At 46.6% G+C, this 17,741-nt stretch overlaps 1 protein-coding gene across 2 annotated transcripts; it reads left to right on the top strand.

The window, feature by feature from the left end:
• The first annotated feature begins 3,478 nt into the window (after positions 1-3,478).
• PSMD4 (proteasome 26S subunit ubiquitin receptor, non-ATPase 4) lies at positions 3,479-17,494 on the top strand. 2 transcript variants are annotated; one of them, XM_004716621.3, is made up of 10 exons: positions 3,479-3,549; positions 9,382-9,522; positions 14,149-14,263; positions 14,658-14,744; positions 14,935-15,003; positions 15,183-15,398; positions 16,018-16,126; positions 16,288-16,419; positions 16,498-16,565; positions 17,210-17,494. In XM_004716621.3, the coding sequence occupies exons 1-10, from the start codon at positions 3,524-3,526 to the stop codon at positions 17,378-17,380; spliced, it is 1,134 nt and encodes a 377-aa protein (XP_004716678.1). In that variant the 5' UTR covers positions 3,479-3,523; the 3' UTR covers positions 17,381-17,494. The 2 variants fall into 2 exon arrangements, with proteins under 2 accessions (XP_004716678.1, XP_030743022.1); XM_030887162.2 differs by having other exon boundaries at positions 16,018-16,135.
• The last annotated feature ends 247 nt before the right edge of the window (positions 17,495-17,741 follow it).

Raw genomic sequence — 17,741 nt, 5'->3', positions numbered from 1 at the left:
TTCTTGGAGGAGGGAGACACTCTCTGCTCACTTCCTGAGAGATATTCCCTGAGGAAAAGCCACATGGACCTACCCTGACGCAGCCCTGGAAGCTGAAGAAGGCAGAGACACCCCTGCCAGAGTTGAAATGCTTACAATGCCAGTGGATCTAAAGACTTTATACCCACTGGCCTGTCATCGTCCTTGATGTCATTGCATGTGTTTCGTGAGTCTGACGAGGACTTTATATATTGGTATCAGACATATGGGCTAATATCAGACTTATGGACTTGATCTGAACTGGGCTGGGATGTTTTCTCAATATTCAACTGCTCTTGTATATAAAATTCTTTCTTATACCCATGAGTTTCAATGGATTTGTTTCTCTAGTCTGCCCAGACTAACACACACATCCATGTTCATTGCACACTAGTCACAATAGCAACAAGATGGAAGCAACCTAAATGCCTGTTGGTGGAGGATGGATGTAGGGAGCCCAAAAGTTGTCCCTTAGATGGCTGCTCAGGACCTGTTAAGCCATAAAGAACCACTGCTTTAAAGCCTCCATTGCTACTCATCAAATTAGGATGTAGAACATTGTGTTTGTGAACTATGTTACACCAATTAACTTATTTTCTCAAAGTGTTTGGTTATATCTATGATACTTTTCGTGGAGAGGAATTACCGAGAGCTGAATGAAGGTCTGACATGATAGTAGGACAGGAGGAAAGTCAAAGGAAATAGAGGAAAGAACTAAGAGGCAAAAGACATTTATGGAGGTCTAAATACAGGCAAATACGTAAGTGAATATATTTATATATATCAATAGGGCTATAAGTATGTCAAGTACTAAGGTAGCAGGTGAATATTTGGCCTCTACTCAAGTCCTCCCTCAACACAAGAACACTTTGTTCTACTAACCTGGCATTCTGTTGTACTTACCTTCCTCACAACATCACTGAAGACAAAATGGGTGCTTAAGCAAACATGATGAAGAATATTGATGGTGTCCAGCTATTACAAGATAGAGCGTCTGGGGTCTTAAAGGCTTGAAGATAAACAGCGCCCATCTAGCAGGGGAGCAACAAAGCCCACATAGAAGAAATACACTAGCCTGTGTGATCATAAAGTATCAACAGGATCAGGTATCAGGCATCAGAAGATGCAAAACAAACAGTCATATTGATGCAAAGAGGGGGGTCAGAGTGGAGACCCAAAGCCCATCTGTAGACAATTGGACATCCCCTCCCAGAAGGGTCACAAGGAAGGGGCAAGTCAGCCAGGGTGCAGTACAGGCCAATGAAACATACAACACTCCTCTAGTTTTAAGGATCCCCACCCACCCATTATCATGGCCCCAGCCCTGCCTTTCAGTTCTAGCTAGACCAGAGCATGTACAGTGGTACAGATAAAAGCTCTCGACACAGACGGGATTCAGGACAGATAAACCCCTTAAGAACAGTAATGGGAGTAGGGATATGATGTGGGTAGGGGGAAGGTGTGTGGAGAAGGGGAAACCGAGTACAATGATCTACATATAACCCCCTCCCAGGGGATGGACAAAAGAAAAGTGGGTGAAAGGAGACATCAATCAGTGTAAGACATGTAAATAATATTAATTTATCATTTACCCAGGGTTCAGGAGGTGGGAGGGTGGGGAAGGGGGAAAAAACAAGAAGAGCTGACACCAAGGGCTCAAGTAGAAAGAAAATGTTTCAAAAAGGATGATGGCAACATAGGTACAAATGTGCTTGATACAATGGATGTAGGGATTATTGTAAGAGCTATAAGTGTCCCTAGTAAAATGATTTATTTTAAAAAAAGACATTTTTGTCATTTTGACCGCTGTAGGCCTCTACATTCACGGATATATATGCAGCAAAATTAAGACAACATTTCTATATTTTTATTTACATGTGCTGCAAATACATCTATGAATACAGAAGAGCACAAAACAAAAATCAGTAGGAATTAAAATCTGGTTATAACCTATTAAATGTTTGACTGAAGCTGGATTTGGTGGAGGGGACACCTCTCTACACAGATATCATGCATCATGTTTTCCTTGAACAAGGATGACACACTCAGCTCTTTGTCAGTTTATTTGAGGTGTGTCTATCTTTGTTTTTGTCTTAATTTAGAGGAACACTAACAAAATTGTCCTTGATTTTCACACACACAGGCCAAACTGGAAAATAAAAGACCACAGCTGTACTAGGGGATATTTCATCCAAGTATAGCCTCATAACAGCATGGTTGGAGACCGGAGAAAGGAATGCTCGAGATATTGCCCAGGTAATAAATTGTAAAAGATATGTTCACAAGTTATTGGTAACCATCACGCTTGAATAGGAGAAAATTTCCATACAACTAGAGGGGAAAAGAAAACCTGTCAACATAATCATAGGACAGAATAATGGAGTGTCAGCGTGGATAGACAGAAAGGCTTTGGAAAATAACAGTGACAAGATCACTTCGAACATAATAACCAAATTATGTTTTTTTAACAGCAGCACAATGCAAATAGAGACATGTCAAACTATATGCTAATAAAAGTTGACAATAAAGGGATAGGAGAAAATATATCAAGCAGCAGTAATAAAAAAAAGCATTGTAGCTATATTAATAGTGCACAAAGTAGAAGTTAACTCAGCTGAAATTCGACCAAGAGAAGAATATTTTATAAAACATAAAAATGACCAATAAAATATGCTCTGTGTTAATCAGGATAATGTGCCTACGAAGACAGGTTGAAAATCAAGGACAATTTTGTATTTTTCATTTTACGTTCCTACTTTGAATGCTATACTGGATGAACAAATGAAATCTTTACTGAGTTGTCTCTCTCCCTGTCCCACCCACCCCACCCGACCCTTAAGAATAAATTATTTAATCCAGCTAACTTTTTCTGGGTTTCCATCCAGGACTGTACTTTTTTACGGTGGAACCCTGATGGTGTAGCGGTTACGCGTAGGGCTGCCATCCGCACGGTCGGCAGTTTGAAACCACTGTAACCAGGGTCACTACGAGTCCGCATCGACTTAATGGCCTTGAGTTTGCTTTGGTTTATCCTATGTCAGCCTCTTTAGCAGACTTCAGGGATTGCACCTTTCTGCCATTTAATTAAATGGGCGAGGTAGATAGGCAGATCAATTTAGGTTGTTATACTGGGATGAACAAAGTACTTCGCAAAATAAAGGAAGCTAAAACGTCCTTAATGATTCGCCACTTTTAAAAATTAAAATCATGAAGTTGGAAGAGCCACATCCACAGCACTCCCAAAAGTCCCTCCACAGCTTGACTTAGATTTAGCCTTGGTCCCAGACGGCCTGGAAGGTGGCGTTGGGACGTCCGATTACCGCGGAGCTTCAGAACGTCCCTCGCATTTCGGTTGCGCCTACAAAGCCCAGAATGCAACGCGTCTGCGGAGGCGGAAGCAGCTGGCGGAGTCCAGGCCTGTGATTGGTGACGAGTACTGGACCAATTGGAGGGGCTTTTGTTGGACTGTCCCAGAGACCCGGTCCGGGAGGGAGACGGTGGCAAGATGGTGTTGGAAAGCACTATGGTCTGGTGAGGAGCCGCCCGGGGGTCCCGCGGGAGGCGGGCCTGGGTCGGGGACGCGTATTATGCGGAGGCCAGGCTGGTCTAGGGTGGGGGCGGGGAGTTGACTGGCAAGATGCGGCCGCGGCCTGGGCGAGAAGGCGCTCCAGGGACTCCCTGAGTCATCCCGGGGCCAGGAAAGGAGGACAGGCCCGGGGTCCTCCCTTGGCACCCCTGCTAGCCTTTGCCGCCTTCTTCTGCCCCGGCGTTGTCTTCTCGAGACCAGCCCCGCTCTGTCTTTAGCCAAAGTCCTGCTGCTGGGACCGCCTCGTCCGTCTTCAAGAGAATGGGGCTTAAGAAGAGAGGCTAGAAACTTCTTCCCTGCCCCATTCACTTCTTCCCTAACCCTCGCCTTGTCTTCTTCCAAAGTACCGTTTCTAAATTTCTTATGGGCCAGGCCTCTTCCTTACTTCATCTCACATACACCTCGCGGCAAATGTAAATATCTCTTCACTTTACACACGAGGAGACCATTTTGCCCAAAGTCACACTGCTGCTAAGTGCTGGAGCCAAGGTTTAAACCCACGGTCATCCGATACACAGACACCAACGGGTGAGGTAGGCTGCCTTCTCTCTTTTGCAGTCGCACGTTTGAGTCGAGTGTCAACTGGTGGGCAAGATTAGAAGCGGAGGAATTTGTACACGGTTTCAAAGATTTTCTTCTCAGTGTGAGCATAGAATAGAATACAGAACAGTATACAGACACACAAGTTGTTAAATGGCATCTTTTGGGAAAGGATCGTGTTGCCAGTTATGATAGAGAATACCCAGAATGGCAGTTTGGACCCAGATAGGTGTCGCAGTCTATTTACATAAAGATTTACAGCCTTGGAAGCCTGTGGGGGCACTTTGACTCTGTTCTGTAGAATTGGTAAGAGTTGCAATCAACTTCGCAGCAGAGGGTCTGGTTTTTGGATGATCTCCCAATTACTGCATGAGGGATACGATACCTGTGTTAAAAAAAAGTTTACTGTTGTTTACCTAAAATGCAGGTTTAACTGGGTGTCCTAAATCTAACATCTGGGAAAGATAATTTCTTTCTTTTTTATTTAATCATTTTATTGGGGGCTCTTAGAGCTCGGATAACAATCCATACATCAAAAAAAAAACCAAACAAAAAACAACCCATCCATCCATCCATTGTGTCAAGAACATTTGTACGTATGTTGCCATCATCATTTTCAAAGCGTTTTCTTTCTATTTGAGCCCTTGGTATGAGCTCCTCACTTTTTCCTTCCTCCCCCACCCTCCCTCCCTTATGACCCCTTGATAATTTATAAATTATTATTTTCATATCTTAGACCGCTGTCTCTCTTTACCCACTTTTCTGTTGTCCGTCCCCCTGGGCGGTGGGTGGGGTGGGGTGTTGTTATCCATGGATCATTGTAATCGGTTCCCCCTATCTCTCCCGGGAAGGTCATTTCAGAGTGACAAGAGGACAGGGTTTAGAATCCAAAGCCTTGTATTTCCTGGTCCTTAACTAGCTGGTTGTACTTGAGCCACTTAACTCACGTGCCTTCTTTATTTGCAAAATGGAAGTGACAGTAACATTCACATGCTTTATAGTTTGAGGTCGTTGTGAAAGTGGAATGTGGATGATAGATTTTTGCAGACTGGTGAACCCTGTGTGTGTGTGTGCCAGTTCAATGGTACTTGGGAAGACCTCAAGACCGCATGTAAAGGGCCTTAGAATGCCGAGAAGGAGCTGCCATTGAATCCTTACAGGGAAGGCTTAACCAAAGCTGCTGAAGTGAAAAGGGGACAGACTCAAACTCCCCAGGGTTGATTCCAGCCCACAGCAACCCTGTGGGACAGAGCAGAACTTCCCTGGGGCGTTCTGAGGCCGTGACTGCTGGAGCAGGAAACCTCATCTGTCCAATGCAGAGCAGCTGCCAGCGCGTTCTGCTGGCCGTGTGGTTGGCAGTCCAACTTGTCACGGACTACGCCACCACGCCTCCTGAGGGACTGGATCATGTGCTTGGTTTCCAGTGGTTCCTTTTGTGTTGGAAGGTAGCTGGGAAGACAGAGAAGACAAGAATATCGACCTGAGGCCTTGAAGCCCTGCTCTGTACCCTTCCTTTCCTAGGGTTGGAAAAGCTTTGAGTGTGGTAGAGGCAGCGTTGTGTACCAAACAGCATTTAAGAATATTGATCTGCGTTGGTGAATAGTAGGGTAAATGTGTTCCAGAATGGCCTATTCTAGTAGCCTCAGAAGCCCGGGTGGCACATGGGCTAAGTGCTCAGCTACCAACTGAAAGAGCAATGTTTGGAACCCCTCAGCTGCTCTGCAGGAGAAAGATGTGGCAGTCTGCTTCTGTAAAGATTACAGTCTTGAAAACCTGGTGGGACAGTTCTACTCTAGCTGACAGGGTTGCTCTGAGTCAGAATTAACAGGAGGCCAATATTTGTTTTCCATTTTAGTAGGCTTGGCACAGGATGCTGATGAAGGCCACCTATTTTAATTTTTAAAAAATTTTCCTGTAGGGCCATGCTTTGCTGTGGGTCAGGGTTCCCTGGGGAATGTGTGAAAAGGCAGGCTTTGACTGTGCAATTGTTGAGTCACACTCCCTTAACCAGGAGAGTCCAGGCCTCTGGTCTTTCTTTCTTTCTTTCTTTTTTAACATAACATCAGGATTCTATTGTATTATCAATAAACACAGTGAAGTTTAGTACTAGATCACCTGGCCCTTTCCCTTGTTAGGCTTCCCAGTTAAAAAATGCTGGCATCTCTTAATAGCCAACATTCACTTTGATCTGCAGTTGGGCTCAGCACATTCAAGTCTCAACACAATCTTTGTAGTTTTAGCCCGCTTCCGAAAAACCGTCTTAGTCTGCCCACCCTATCCACTCTGCCTCACATCATAACGCCGCTCTCCCTGGGCATACACAGAATCTGTGCCCTTCCTGTACTGTGCCATTTTGTGGGCTTGGTGCTTGCCACACTTCTTACAGAGAGTCCAGTGGGTTTTAGGAACGTTCACCTTGTTTACTGGGGTGCTACCAGCATGAATACTTTTTTTTTTTTTTTTTGGTAAAGTAAGTTTATCAGTAATAATATTAAATAATTTGCCCCCAATATTTGATAATACACATTTTGGGGTGTTTGGGATACACAAGGTCTTTGTAAGTGACTGGCATACAACCCATTATGGGTGTCCTGTTGCGTTTGTGATTTCTGTTTCTTCCCACAAAGACCTGTTGGTGCCTTGAATGAAAGTGCGTCCAGTAAACAGACAAGTGCACAGGGTAAAGGCTGTGCACTCTTAGAATCTACACGTCCCACAAGCGGTGCTTTTTAAGAGGCGCGTCATGAGGATTTTCTGTTGCAGGGGCAGGTCCTTATTCTGGTACTGTTCACATGGTGGGAAAGCTTTTATGCACAGGGCTGCGTGAGTCCCAGAATCTGCGGGCGACTGCCATCTTTTTAAATTTTAATGACAACTTCATGGGATAGCTGGGTAATGCCTTTAAAATCCTGTTTTGATGGGAATTTTTTTTTAAATCATTTTATTAGGGGCTCATACAACTCTTATCACAATCCATACATACATCAATTGTATAAAGCACATTTATACATTTGTTGCCCTCATCATTCTCAAAATATTTGCTCTCCACTTAAGCCCTTGGCATCAGCTCCTCATTTCCCCCCTCCCTCCCTGCTCCCCCTCCCTCCCTCATGAGACCTTGATAATTTATAAATTATTATTTTGTATAAGCCGAGTTTTTCAGCACATTTTTAAAAATAATTTTTTTTCTTTCTTTTTTAACATTTTATTAGGGACTCATACAACTGTTATCCCAATCCATACACACATCAATTCAATGTACAAATGCGCTTTACACAATTGATGTGTGTATGGATTGGGATAACAGTTGTATGAGCCCCTAATAAAATGTTGATGGGAATTTTTATGAGGTAAAAGTATATGCTGTTGTTCTATTCATGTAAGGTTCAAATTGGGGAAACAAAAACAGTATTTCTCTTTTAAAAAAAATCATTTTATTGGGGGCTCTTTCAGCTCATATCACAGTCCATGTGTCAAGCACATTAACACATATGTTGCCATCATCATTTTCAAAACACTTTTTTTCTATTTGAGCCCTTGGCGTCAAAAACAGTATTTCTTTAGGGATAGATCAAACCCAACCCGCCACTGAGTGGGAACCCTAATGTTCTGTGGGAACCTCCGGGTTGTCAATCTTTGTGGGCACGGGTAGCTCTTCCATAGTCATATCTGTAACAGTCCCCCTTCCTCCAGGTGGTTGTGGTGCATGGCAGTGAGAGGCCCAGTCTTACTCCTCACCTCCTTTTCTCCTCTCCCTCACGCCCTGCTGTACTCTGAAGTTCAGCTCCCATTCATTTGCTGTTTTGCCCCTTATTGAACTTTTCCTGCATGGTTCATGGCGACCCTCTAATGGTAGAAACGATAAATGCCCCTGCACCGATGAGGAAGCAGGACTAGAAAGGAATTCAACAACTCTTGAGCTGTAGAATTAGTCGGTAGCAGAGTGAGAATTTGAACTCAGGTCTGTTTCAATTTCCTAATCACTACTACCCTATACAGTAGATCCTGCTTCCCAGATCTGCCTGTCCACTTTAGCAAAGCGCTCAGCGTTTGGGTTCATGGTTTCAAGCAACAGAAGCCCTTGGTTGGTTTAGAAAACTACATCTATATGGCAGTGTTTTGAACATAACTCCTAAAATTGAACATCTGCAAGTGAATATCTGAGAGTGATTACATTAACAAATTACACGCTACAGTGTTGTATGTAGTACTATAATGAATAAGATGTACAAGAAAAGTCTCCAGTAGTTGTAAGCATAGTTTGTCTGATTCATACATATCTCTTGAGTAGGGGACTACCTGTATTGCCTTCTCTATGTGTTTTTCAGTAGCTTAACTACCTCTCTTTACCGTTTTTTGGTTTGTATTTATTGCCAAACAAAGCATTGTAAAGGGAGGGGGAAAACCCCAAGCCCATAGTTTGCCAATGGAAATGAAGGATCTACAGCACTGCTTTTCGGTTAGCATAGAGACTCATTGGCTGAGCACAGAGGCCGTCAAGAATTGATCCTGTTCAGGGACTTGTAAAACCAATTTGTTTACCTGACCTCTTTTGCTCTCTGAGCAACTGGAGCTTGGACTTCTTATTATCTGCAATCTTTAGGTTATGAAAAGTTGCAGGGATACAAGCGGTAAGGCAGCTTGGGGACCCAAACCCATGAGCCCTCATTTTCCCAATTCATTCCAGCTGCCAAAGCTGTTAGGCATTGAAGCCGTTGGCTGCATTCTGCTTCTCTGCACTGAGTGCTGTCCAAATTCAATGGCATCAAATCGATTCCAGCCTCTGAAACTGTGTAGGACAGAGCCAAACTGCCCCTTGGAGTCTCCTAGGATGTAATCTACCTGGAAACAGACTTCCACATCTTTTCCCCACTCAGCGCCACCAAAGATATATTACTTTAGAAATGTGTTTAAGTGGCTGTCTTCATTGCCTCCCTTTTTATACTCCCATTTTAAAGGGATACAGCTTATAATGCTTAAATGTGGCATATTTAAAAACCAGATGGTAACCTTTGGTGCTCATCAGGATCACCGCAGGAGTTCGGTAAGTCTAGGGTAAGGCTTGCTCAGCTCTATGTTCAAAAAACAAGTTGGCAGGTGATTCTCTGATCCACAGAGGCTGAGACCTGCTGCCTGACATCACAGAATCCGTTGCGGGAAAGATGTTGGAGGGGGCTCTGGGGCGGGAGGCAGTGCGTAATGTTCAGAATATCCTTTCTTTGTCCTTCACCTGACAGTGTGGATAACAGTGAGTATATGCGGAATGGGGACTTCTTGCCCACCCGGCTACAGGCCCAACAGGATGCTGTCAACATCGTGTGTCACTCCAAGACCCGCAGCAACCCTGAGAACAACGTGGGCCTCATCACATTAGCCAAGTATGTGGGACTGAGGAAAAGGGGTTGGTATTTGAGCAGTGGTTTTCCCATGTGGACCCCGTGGTGATACACTAGGGAAGAGCACTTCAGAAATTCACGGGAAATTTTCAATATCGCTCAAATCCATTTTTCTTTCTCACTTTCTGAAACCCTCTCCTGTGGGCAGTTAGATTACCCTTTAGCAGAATCCAGGAGGCTGCTTTTAGCTGGACTCTCACTATTCTATGAAATATAAACAGCGACTTTAAAAACAAATTCCTGGTTCATACTGAAGTGGTTTTAGTTCTCAGTAAGATATCAATAAATCTTGTCATTTATTTAGTCAGCCCCCTTTTTAAAAAAGAACTTTTAAGTTTTATTGACACAATTCACATAGCATATAGTTCAATAGTTTGAACATATTAAAGAGTTGTACAATCACCACAATCAGTTTTATAGCATTTTTTCTTTCTTATATTCATTATTATTAGCGCTTCATTTCCTCCCCACCCTCTCCTGCCACACGCCTAAGAAATATTAATCCAGTTACTATCTCTGTAGCTCTACCGATCCTGCATTTCACATAAAGAGAAGTATGCAAAAAGAAAAAGGAGAAAACAGCCAAACCTAACAGCAGTAACAAAACAGAAAAAGCCTCAGCTGAGAAGAGGACAACGTGATAAAAACGAGAACAAATTTAAAATGGGTCAAAGGGAGAACATATGATAAGATGCTAGGTTTCAACCTAATTAGATCTACATCAATCCACTTTCTAACGCACTTTCTGATTTCAAGGCTGCTCACAGCCCCAGTCGATGGTCAGGGAAGTCACTGGCGGCCCAGTCCAAGGGGGACTCTACATGAATTTTGGCCTTCCACTGTCATCCACAGCCCTCTGTAAACTGTGCGCAGAATTTAATTGCTAATACTGTTCTCTCCTTCAGTCTTGGATTTTAATATTTAGAATCCTTGGATCACAAAGGCTGGTATGTTTCTTCTCTGTGGACTTAGCTTCACCTCACATGGATAGTTGCTTGTTTCCAGACAAGCCTTTAAGACCCCAGGCACAATTCTTTCCAATATCCGGGCACCATCTGGTTTCTTCACCACACTGTGCTGTAGCACCCCTCTCTCCAGTGATCTCTTCATGAGCATTGAGTAGGATTATTCAGTCATTCCCTAAAATCAAAATCAGTTCAACTATTTTAAAGTTAATTTTAGTTTGCTTTTTGAATATATGTTTGGATAACCTTGTAGTATAGCCAGGAACACCAGGGTGATGTTCTTATAAAGTCTTTGTTGTTGAACGGACAAACAAAAAAGTGGGTGAAGGGAGACATCAGACAGTGTAAGACAAGAAAAAATAATAATAGTTTATAAATTATCAAGGGTTTGTGAGGGATGGATGGTGGGAGAGGGAGGGGAAAAATGAGCTGATACCAAGGGCTCAAGTAGAAAGAAGTGTTTTGAGAATGATGATGGCAACAAATGTGCTTGACACAGTGGATGGATGGATTGTGATAAGAGTTGGACGAGCTCCCCATAAAATGATTAGAAATAAAGTCTTTGTTGTTAAGAACATAAGCAGCAGAACATAAAACCAATTCAGTAGTGTCTGCATGTCTGTCCCAGTGGTACTGGGGCATCACCCTCCTTTTCTGCATTGTTCCTCCCCATTAACAAAACCCATTGTTCCCTACGTTTCCTAGCTAATATTTGCAGTAATTACCAGTTTGGTCCCATATAGATAGATCTTAAAAGAACACAGTACTCTGAAGGTAAACAAGGGCCATCGAGCTCAGAAGCAACAAAGCCCACATGGAAGAAGCACACCAGCCTGTGCGATCACGAGGTGTCGAAGGGATCAGGTATCAGGCATCATCAGAACAAAAAATCTTACCATAGTGAATGAGGGGGGGGAGTGCGGAGTGGAGACCCAAAGCCCATTTGTAGGCCACTGGACATCTCCTTACAGAAGGGTCTCGGGGAGGAGATGAGCCAGTCAGGGTGTGATATTGCAACGATGAAAAATACAACTTTCCTCTAGTTCCTAAATGTTTCCTCCCCGCCCCCACTATCATGATCCGAATTCTACCTTGCAAATCTGGCTAGACCAGAGGATGTACACTGGTGCAGATAGGAACTGGAAACAGGGAATCCAGGGCGGATGATCCCTATAGGACCAGTGGTGTGAGTGGCGAAACAGGGAGGGTAGAGGGAGAGTGGGTAGGAAAGAGGGAACCGATGACAAGGAACTATATGTGACCTCCCTGGGGGACGGACAACAGAAAAGTGGGTGAAGGGAGACGTCGGACAGGGCAAGATATGACAAAATAATAATTTATAAATTATCAAGGGCTCATGAGGGAGCCGGGAGGGAGGGGAAAATGAGGACCTAATGCCGGGGGCTTAAGTGGAGAGCAAATGTTTTGAGAATGATGAGGGCAATGAATGTACAAAAGTGCTTTACACAATTGCTGTATATATGAATCGTGATAAGAGTTGTATGAGTCCCTAATAAAGTGATTTTTTAAAAAAAAGAACACAGTATTCAAGGAAGACATTTAGCAATTTGTTTTTAATGCCATCGTGAATGTATTACAGTTATGAAGCTGAATCTACTGGGGCAAATATGGTGCATTTTGAAGTCATTGCAAAGTGCTTTTGGAGCAGAACCCTCAAAGGACAGGCGGCACGTGTTCTGTTGCTCCCTAAGTGATGCGTGTTAGAAACAGATAATCCTCTCACCCCAGTAGCTATGCTGTGAGCTGGGAAATGGGTCTAGAAATGGAGAGGGTGAGGAGAGTTACAAAGTAGCATCCAATTGTAAGGAAGATCAAAAAATTAGAGGGAAATATTGGGGATTAGAAAGAAGGTTTTTATAACATTTTAACCACTAAAAAATACATAATTGTTGTAACAGACCAGTCACTTAACCATTTCTGTGCTTGGTTTAAAAACATTTGGTAATTTGATTAAGAAGATTAGGGATTAAAAAAAAAAAGATTAGGGATTTCAATTATTATCCAGGTCTCCAAAGAACACATGGCTCAGATGTGATTGATTAGGAGGCTGGCGGTCTAGTGGCCGTGTGTTGGACTGCAATCAGCTTGGTTGGCAATTCCAAACCACCAGCAGCCCTGGGGAGAAAGACTGGCTTTTGCTCCCAGAAACAGTTACCATGTTAGAAACCCACAGGAGGTTGCTGTGAGTTAGCATTGATTCGATGGCAGTGAATGGTGTTGACAGCGAGGCTTTGAAGAGAGTGATTGTTTAAACGTCACCTGTAGCAAAGCGTGTCTTAGAGCAACAGTCTCGAAGCTCAGGGGTTCTTCAGTGTCTTATCAGCCAGCAGGTCTGGTGGTTTTTAGGAATTTGAATTTGGTTCCGCATTTGCTCCCCTTCTATCTGGGACCGTCTGTTGCCCTCGGTCAGAACAGGTCAGCAGTGGTAGCTGTGCACCTTAGGTAGTTGTGGTCTTAGGTTAGGAGAGACCGCGGTTCCTGTGGGCTATTCGTCCTGTGCCCGGGTTCTTCTTTGAGCTGTTTCCTTCTCTTTTTTTTTTGCTCAGTATGAGTAGAGACCAATAGTTGTGTCTTAGATGGTTGTTGTAGGCCAGGCTGTCTAGAGAAACGAAACCAGTGCCACTCATCTATGTATAAGAAAGAACTTTCTGTCACGGAGTAAATTTACATCAAGATACCACCCTGCCAAGTCCAGCCCACGTCTCTAGGTCTAGGCCTGGGGCCTTCTTCAGACTCTTACCGCTTCCGGCCAAGCAAACATAAGTGTGAAGCCGGGAGATCACAGGCCAGCGGGTGCAGAATGACTTGAATCCAGGTCACTGGGAACATGGCAAGGAGCAGACAGCTCCCAGGGTCAGCGGCCCACATGGGGCCACCCCTGAGACAGAATCTCAGCAAGCAGGGAGGGTGAAGGACAAGAGAGACAAGATTTCTCACTATAAAAAGGCCATACCCCCAAGGAGGCATCACCAGGCTACCACCTGATTGACAGGTTGATCACCATCCTTACCACCACACAGTTAACATCAAGTTGCCATAAAAACCAACCACCACAGTGGGTACTCACAGCGCCATATGCTGCTCATAGAACATTATCTTTATGAGCAGTGTTGTGCCAATTGACCGATCGTCCCCCAACGTTATGGTCCTATGCCTTTTAGCCAGGGTTTAGAACCTGTGGAATTAGTTCATTCATAGCCAATATTGGAACTGATTCAAATTTCACAGATTGGGTGAACAATTTAGTGATAGGCAGAACACAAAACAGTTGTGCTTCAAAGGCCTGGAATGGGAGACTTAGAAGAAGCGGAAGAGAGCCTTTTCGGGAGCCTGATGCGGGAGCCTGGATTACTGCCAGGCCTGTGCACCCATGCAGATTCCCAGTGGCGCACGTGGCTGCGGCTTGAGCAGGGTGGCGCCAGTGCCCCCAGTGAGGAGGCCTTTGGTGGCTGTGCGGTGCTGGCGCTGCCCTTCTTCCCTGAGAGGGAGCTCTCTAGGAGAGCGTCGCAGTTGTTCCCTCTTCTGGCTCAGCCACGTTTTACAAATGTGGTTCACTCTGTGGGCCCTGGCTCCAAGCCCTGGTTGCCACGAAGTCACTGCACTGCTTCTCCCCATACCCTAGTGACTGTGAAGTGCTGACCACACTCACCCCTGACACTGGCCGCATCCTGTCCAAGCTCCACACTGTTCAACCCAAGGGCAAGATCACCTTCTGCACCGGCATCCGAGTGGCCCACGTGAGTCCTGCTGGATCCCTTGATGACTCCTCCCTGCTCACAGGTCCCGTCTCCATGCCCTTGGTTCTCCCTCACCTCTGACAATGGGGAAAGGAGATGACCCAGAGATAGCAATAATTAGGCTGCAGGAGAAAGGGGGTGGTGAGATGAGCCCCAGACACCATGAGCAGCACTGTGAAAGGGAAAATCCCTAGAACTGGAAACTCACCCTCCTTCCTTATCCACAGAGGCCCGGCAAGAAGGAAAGGGTGAGAGAGGGAGGGGGTTAGACCTTGTGGAGCCTGGTGGTACATGTGCGGTCTATAGAAACCATCAGGAAAAGTGGGAGATGGTCAGAGGAAGGGGCGAGATGGTTGCTCTGGCCGACTCTGAGAACCGCCTCTTCCTCTCCAAGCTGGCTCTGAAGCACCGGCAGGGCAAGAATCACAAGATGCGCATCATCGCCTTTGTGGGAAGCCCCGTGGAAGACAACGAGAAGGATGTGAGTCCAAGCCTCATTTGGGGGGCTGGGGTCCTTCCGTCCTTAGGACTGCTGGCAGGGACCCTGTGTGCTCCCCCTTTGGGGGAAGACATAGAGCTCGGCAGGGTCAGCACAGGCCCGTGCTTTCATGAGACATGTCACTTCCCCGTGGTGTGGGGCGGCTTCCTCATCTCATGCCCCTTCTTCCCAGCTGGTGAAACTGGCCAAGCGCCTCAAGAAGGAGAAAGTAAATGTGGACATTATCAATTTTGGGGAAGAGGTGAGTAGGGTCTGGTTGGGGGGCTCTAACTTGATTTGGGTATAAGCAGAGAGAGGCATCCTTAGGCAGAGGGGGTGCCTGCCCTCCGCGAGCCGAGCTCCAGGCGGAGGCTGAAAGGGCATTCAGAGAGAGGGAGGGGGCACGGCGTGAAGAAGAGCTCCTGTGTTGTTCTTCCCCAGGAGGTGAACACAGACAAGCTGACGGCCTTTGTAAACACACTCAATGGCAAAGATGGGACCGGTTCTCACCTGGTGACAGTGCCTCCTGGGCCCAGTTTGGCTGATGCACTCATCAGTTCTCCCATTCTGGCTGGAGAAGGCGGCGCCATGCTGGGTCTGGGTGCCAGCGACTTTGAGTTTGGAGTAGATCCCAGTGCTGATCCTGAGCTGGCCCTGGTGAGCAAACTGTCCCTGGGTCCTTCCCTGCCCTCTGTTGACACACATCATCTGTGTTCTGCAGGGCAAAACAAAACCCAACCCAGTGAGTCCATGGCGAGCCCGTGTGAGCCAGAGTGGAACTCTGATCCATTGGGCTGTCTGTCCGTGGCTGGTTTTTTGGAAGTTGGTTGGCAGACCTATCTTCTGAGAAGTGTCTGGGTGGACTTGAACTGCCAACCTCTGGTTAGCAGCTGAGCTCTCTTAGCGGTTTACACTACCAGACACCTATATTACTCAAACTTGCTGCCGTCGAATTGGCTCCGACTCAGAGTGACACCCTAGACATTACTAGACAATTCTAAGTACCCCCATAACCTTGTGCTCCTTTTCCTGATAATGCTGTCTGATCTTTAGGGCCACCCATGTCGACTCTTTCTTGTTGGCGGTTCCTGATTAAACCTCCACTTGCCCAAAGTCCGTCCCTCTGGCCCATCTACCTCTTTTTATCTCCCCAGCCTCTTCCCCTCAGTGTCCACTAGAAGCTGCCCCGTCTTGCTCCTTTCCTCTGCTCCTTCCCTCCCGGTGCTGGTTGGAGTGAGAGTTGGGGACTGCCTGACCTTGGCTTGCCCTTTCCCAGGCCCTCCGTGTTTCTATGGAAGAGCAGCGGCAGCGGCAGGAGGAGGAGGCCAGGCGGGCAGCTGCGGCCTCTGCAGCCGAAGCTGGGATTGCTTCCTCTGGGACCGAAGGTGAAAGAGGTGGAATCTGACGTCCCAGGGCTGTGGGGTGGGACCTGGGAGGAGTGGGAGCGGGCAGCCTGGCATGGCGGGACTGTGGAAGGACCGGGTTGAGGGAATGGTTTTGGAGGTGAGGCACCCGTGCCAGCCCGCTGCTCTCTTCCTTTCCCCAGACTCGGACGATGCCCTGCTGAAGATGACCATCAGCCAGCAGGAGTTTGGTCGCGCGGGCCTCCCTGACCTAAGCAGCATGACTGAGGAAGAGCAGATCGCGTATGCCATGCAGATGTCCCTGCAGGGAGCAGGTGAGTCGCAGCCCCGGACAGGGCACAGGCAGGTGGGCTGGGCAGAGAAACCAAACTGAGCAGGCCTTTCTTCCTCAGAGTTTGGCCAGGCAGAATCAGCTGACATCGATGCCAGCTCCGCCATGGACACGTCGGAGCCTGCTAAGGTGAGGGCCCTCCCTGGTGAGTCTCCTCCACCAGCCTTCCAGCCTCCTGTGTCCTGAAAGGTCTCCACCCACAGCTCCCTAGAGGGGTTCTTTGGGGAGCAGAAGGAAGCACGAGGGTATATATGAAGGAGCTTCGAAAAGGTTATGGAAAAGTGGAATTGAGGGTATGGAACTTTTTCACGGATTGTATGAAGCCTCCTCCTATTTCTTGTGTGTGAATCTTGCTAAGGCACTAGAAAGGTCATGGCCAGAGTTGGAGAAGTGCCCCAGCATGCTCTAGTTTTCCTTCCTTGCTGGTAGAACATTCTGGACAAAACTCTGGGGTAGCAGCTGCCAGGACAGTGAAGAGAGGTCTGGGGAAAACACCAAGAAGTGGGGGTGACTGATAGGGAGCCAGAACCTGAATGCACGGGATTGCCCTCGTAGGCCCAAGGAGCAGTCCTCTCATCTCAGGTCAGTCATGATTGTTTGCGTTGGTACCGTTTCTCAGGCCTGGGTTTTCTGCTGACGCTCCCCTTCCCACTCTTGGCCAGAGATGCCCCCACCCTCCGTCAAGTGGAGAGAGCGGCTCCGCAGCATGCTCATGTCCTGCTCCCCAGCAGACCTGCTCCCTCTGCCCACAAGCTAATGGTACCCCTTTTCAGGAGGAAGATGACTATGACGTGATGCAGGACCCTGAGTTCCTTCAGAGCGTCTTGGAGAACCTTCCAGGTGTGGACCCCAACAATGAGGCCATTCGAAATGCCATGGGCTCCCTGGCTTCCCAGGCCACCAAGGACGGGAAGAAGGACAAGAAGGAGGAGGACAAGAAGTGAGGCTGGGCGAGGGGTGGCTGAGCTGGCTCAGGACTGTAGAGAGTGGGGCAGGAGGTAGGGCTAGTTACGCAATCTGTAACTATTGCAACTTAAATAAAACTTGACATCTTTTTCCCCCTTTTGTTTCAATTAGTGGTAGCTTTGAGTGTCAGGGAAGAGGGAGCACGTGGTGAGAAGGAGAGAGTTTCTCAAAGTTCTCTTAAGTCCCCAGTGCTTGGTCTGTAACCCTGACCAGCTCCTCTTCTTCTCATCTCCCTCCATGGCGGGCTCCGCCGCCCTGTGACCATGGCGCTTTCTCGTGGTGACGAGCTGTGCTGAGAGCCCACTTAGTATTAGGCATGGGGCCCGCAGAAGAGAAACC

The sequence above is a fragment of the Echinops telfairi genome, unplaced genomic scaffold (assembly GCF_000313985.2).
Source record: "Echinops telfairi isolate 266 unplaced genomic scaffold, ASM31398v2 ScPeMD7_5805;HRSCAF=6673, whole genome shotgun sequence".
NCBI classification, from domain to species: domain Eukaryota; kingdom Metazoa; phylum Chordata; class Mammalia; order Afrosoricida; family Tenrecidae; genus Echinops; species Echinops telfairi.
This window is presented reverse-complemented; position numbering and strand designations above follow the sequence as displayed.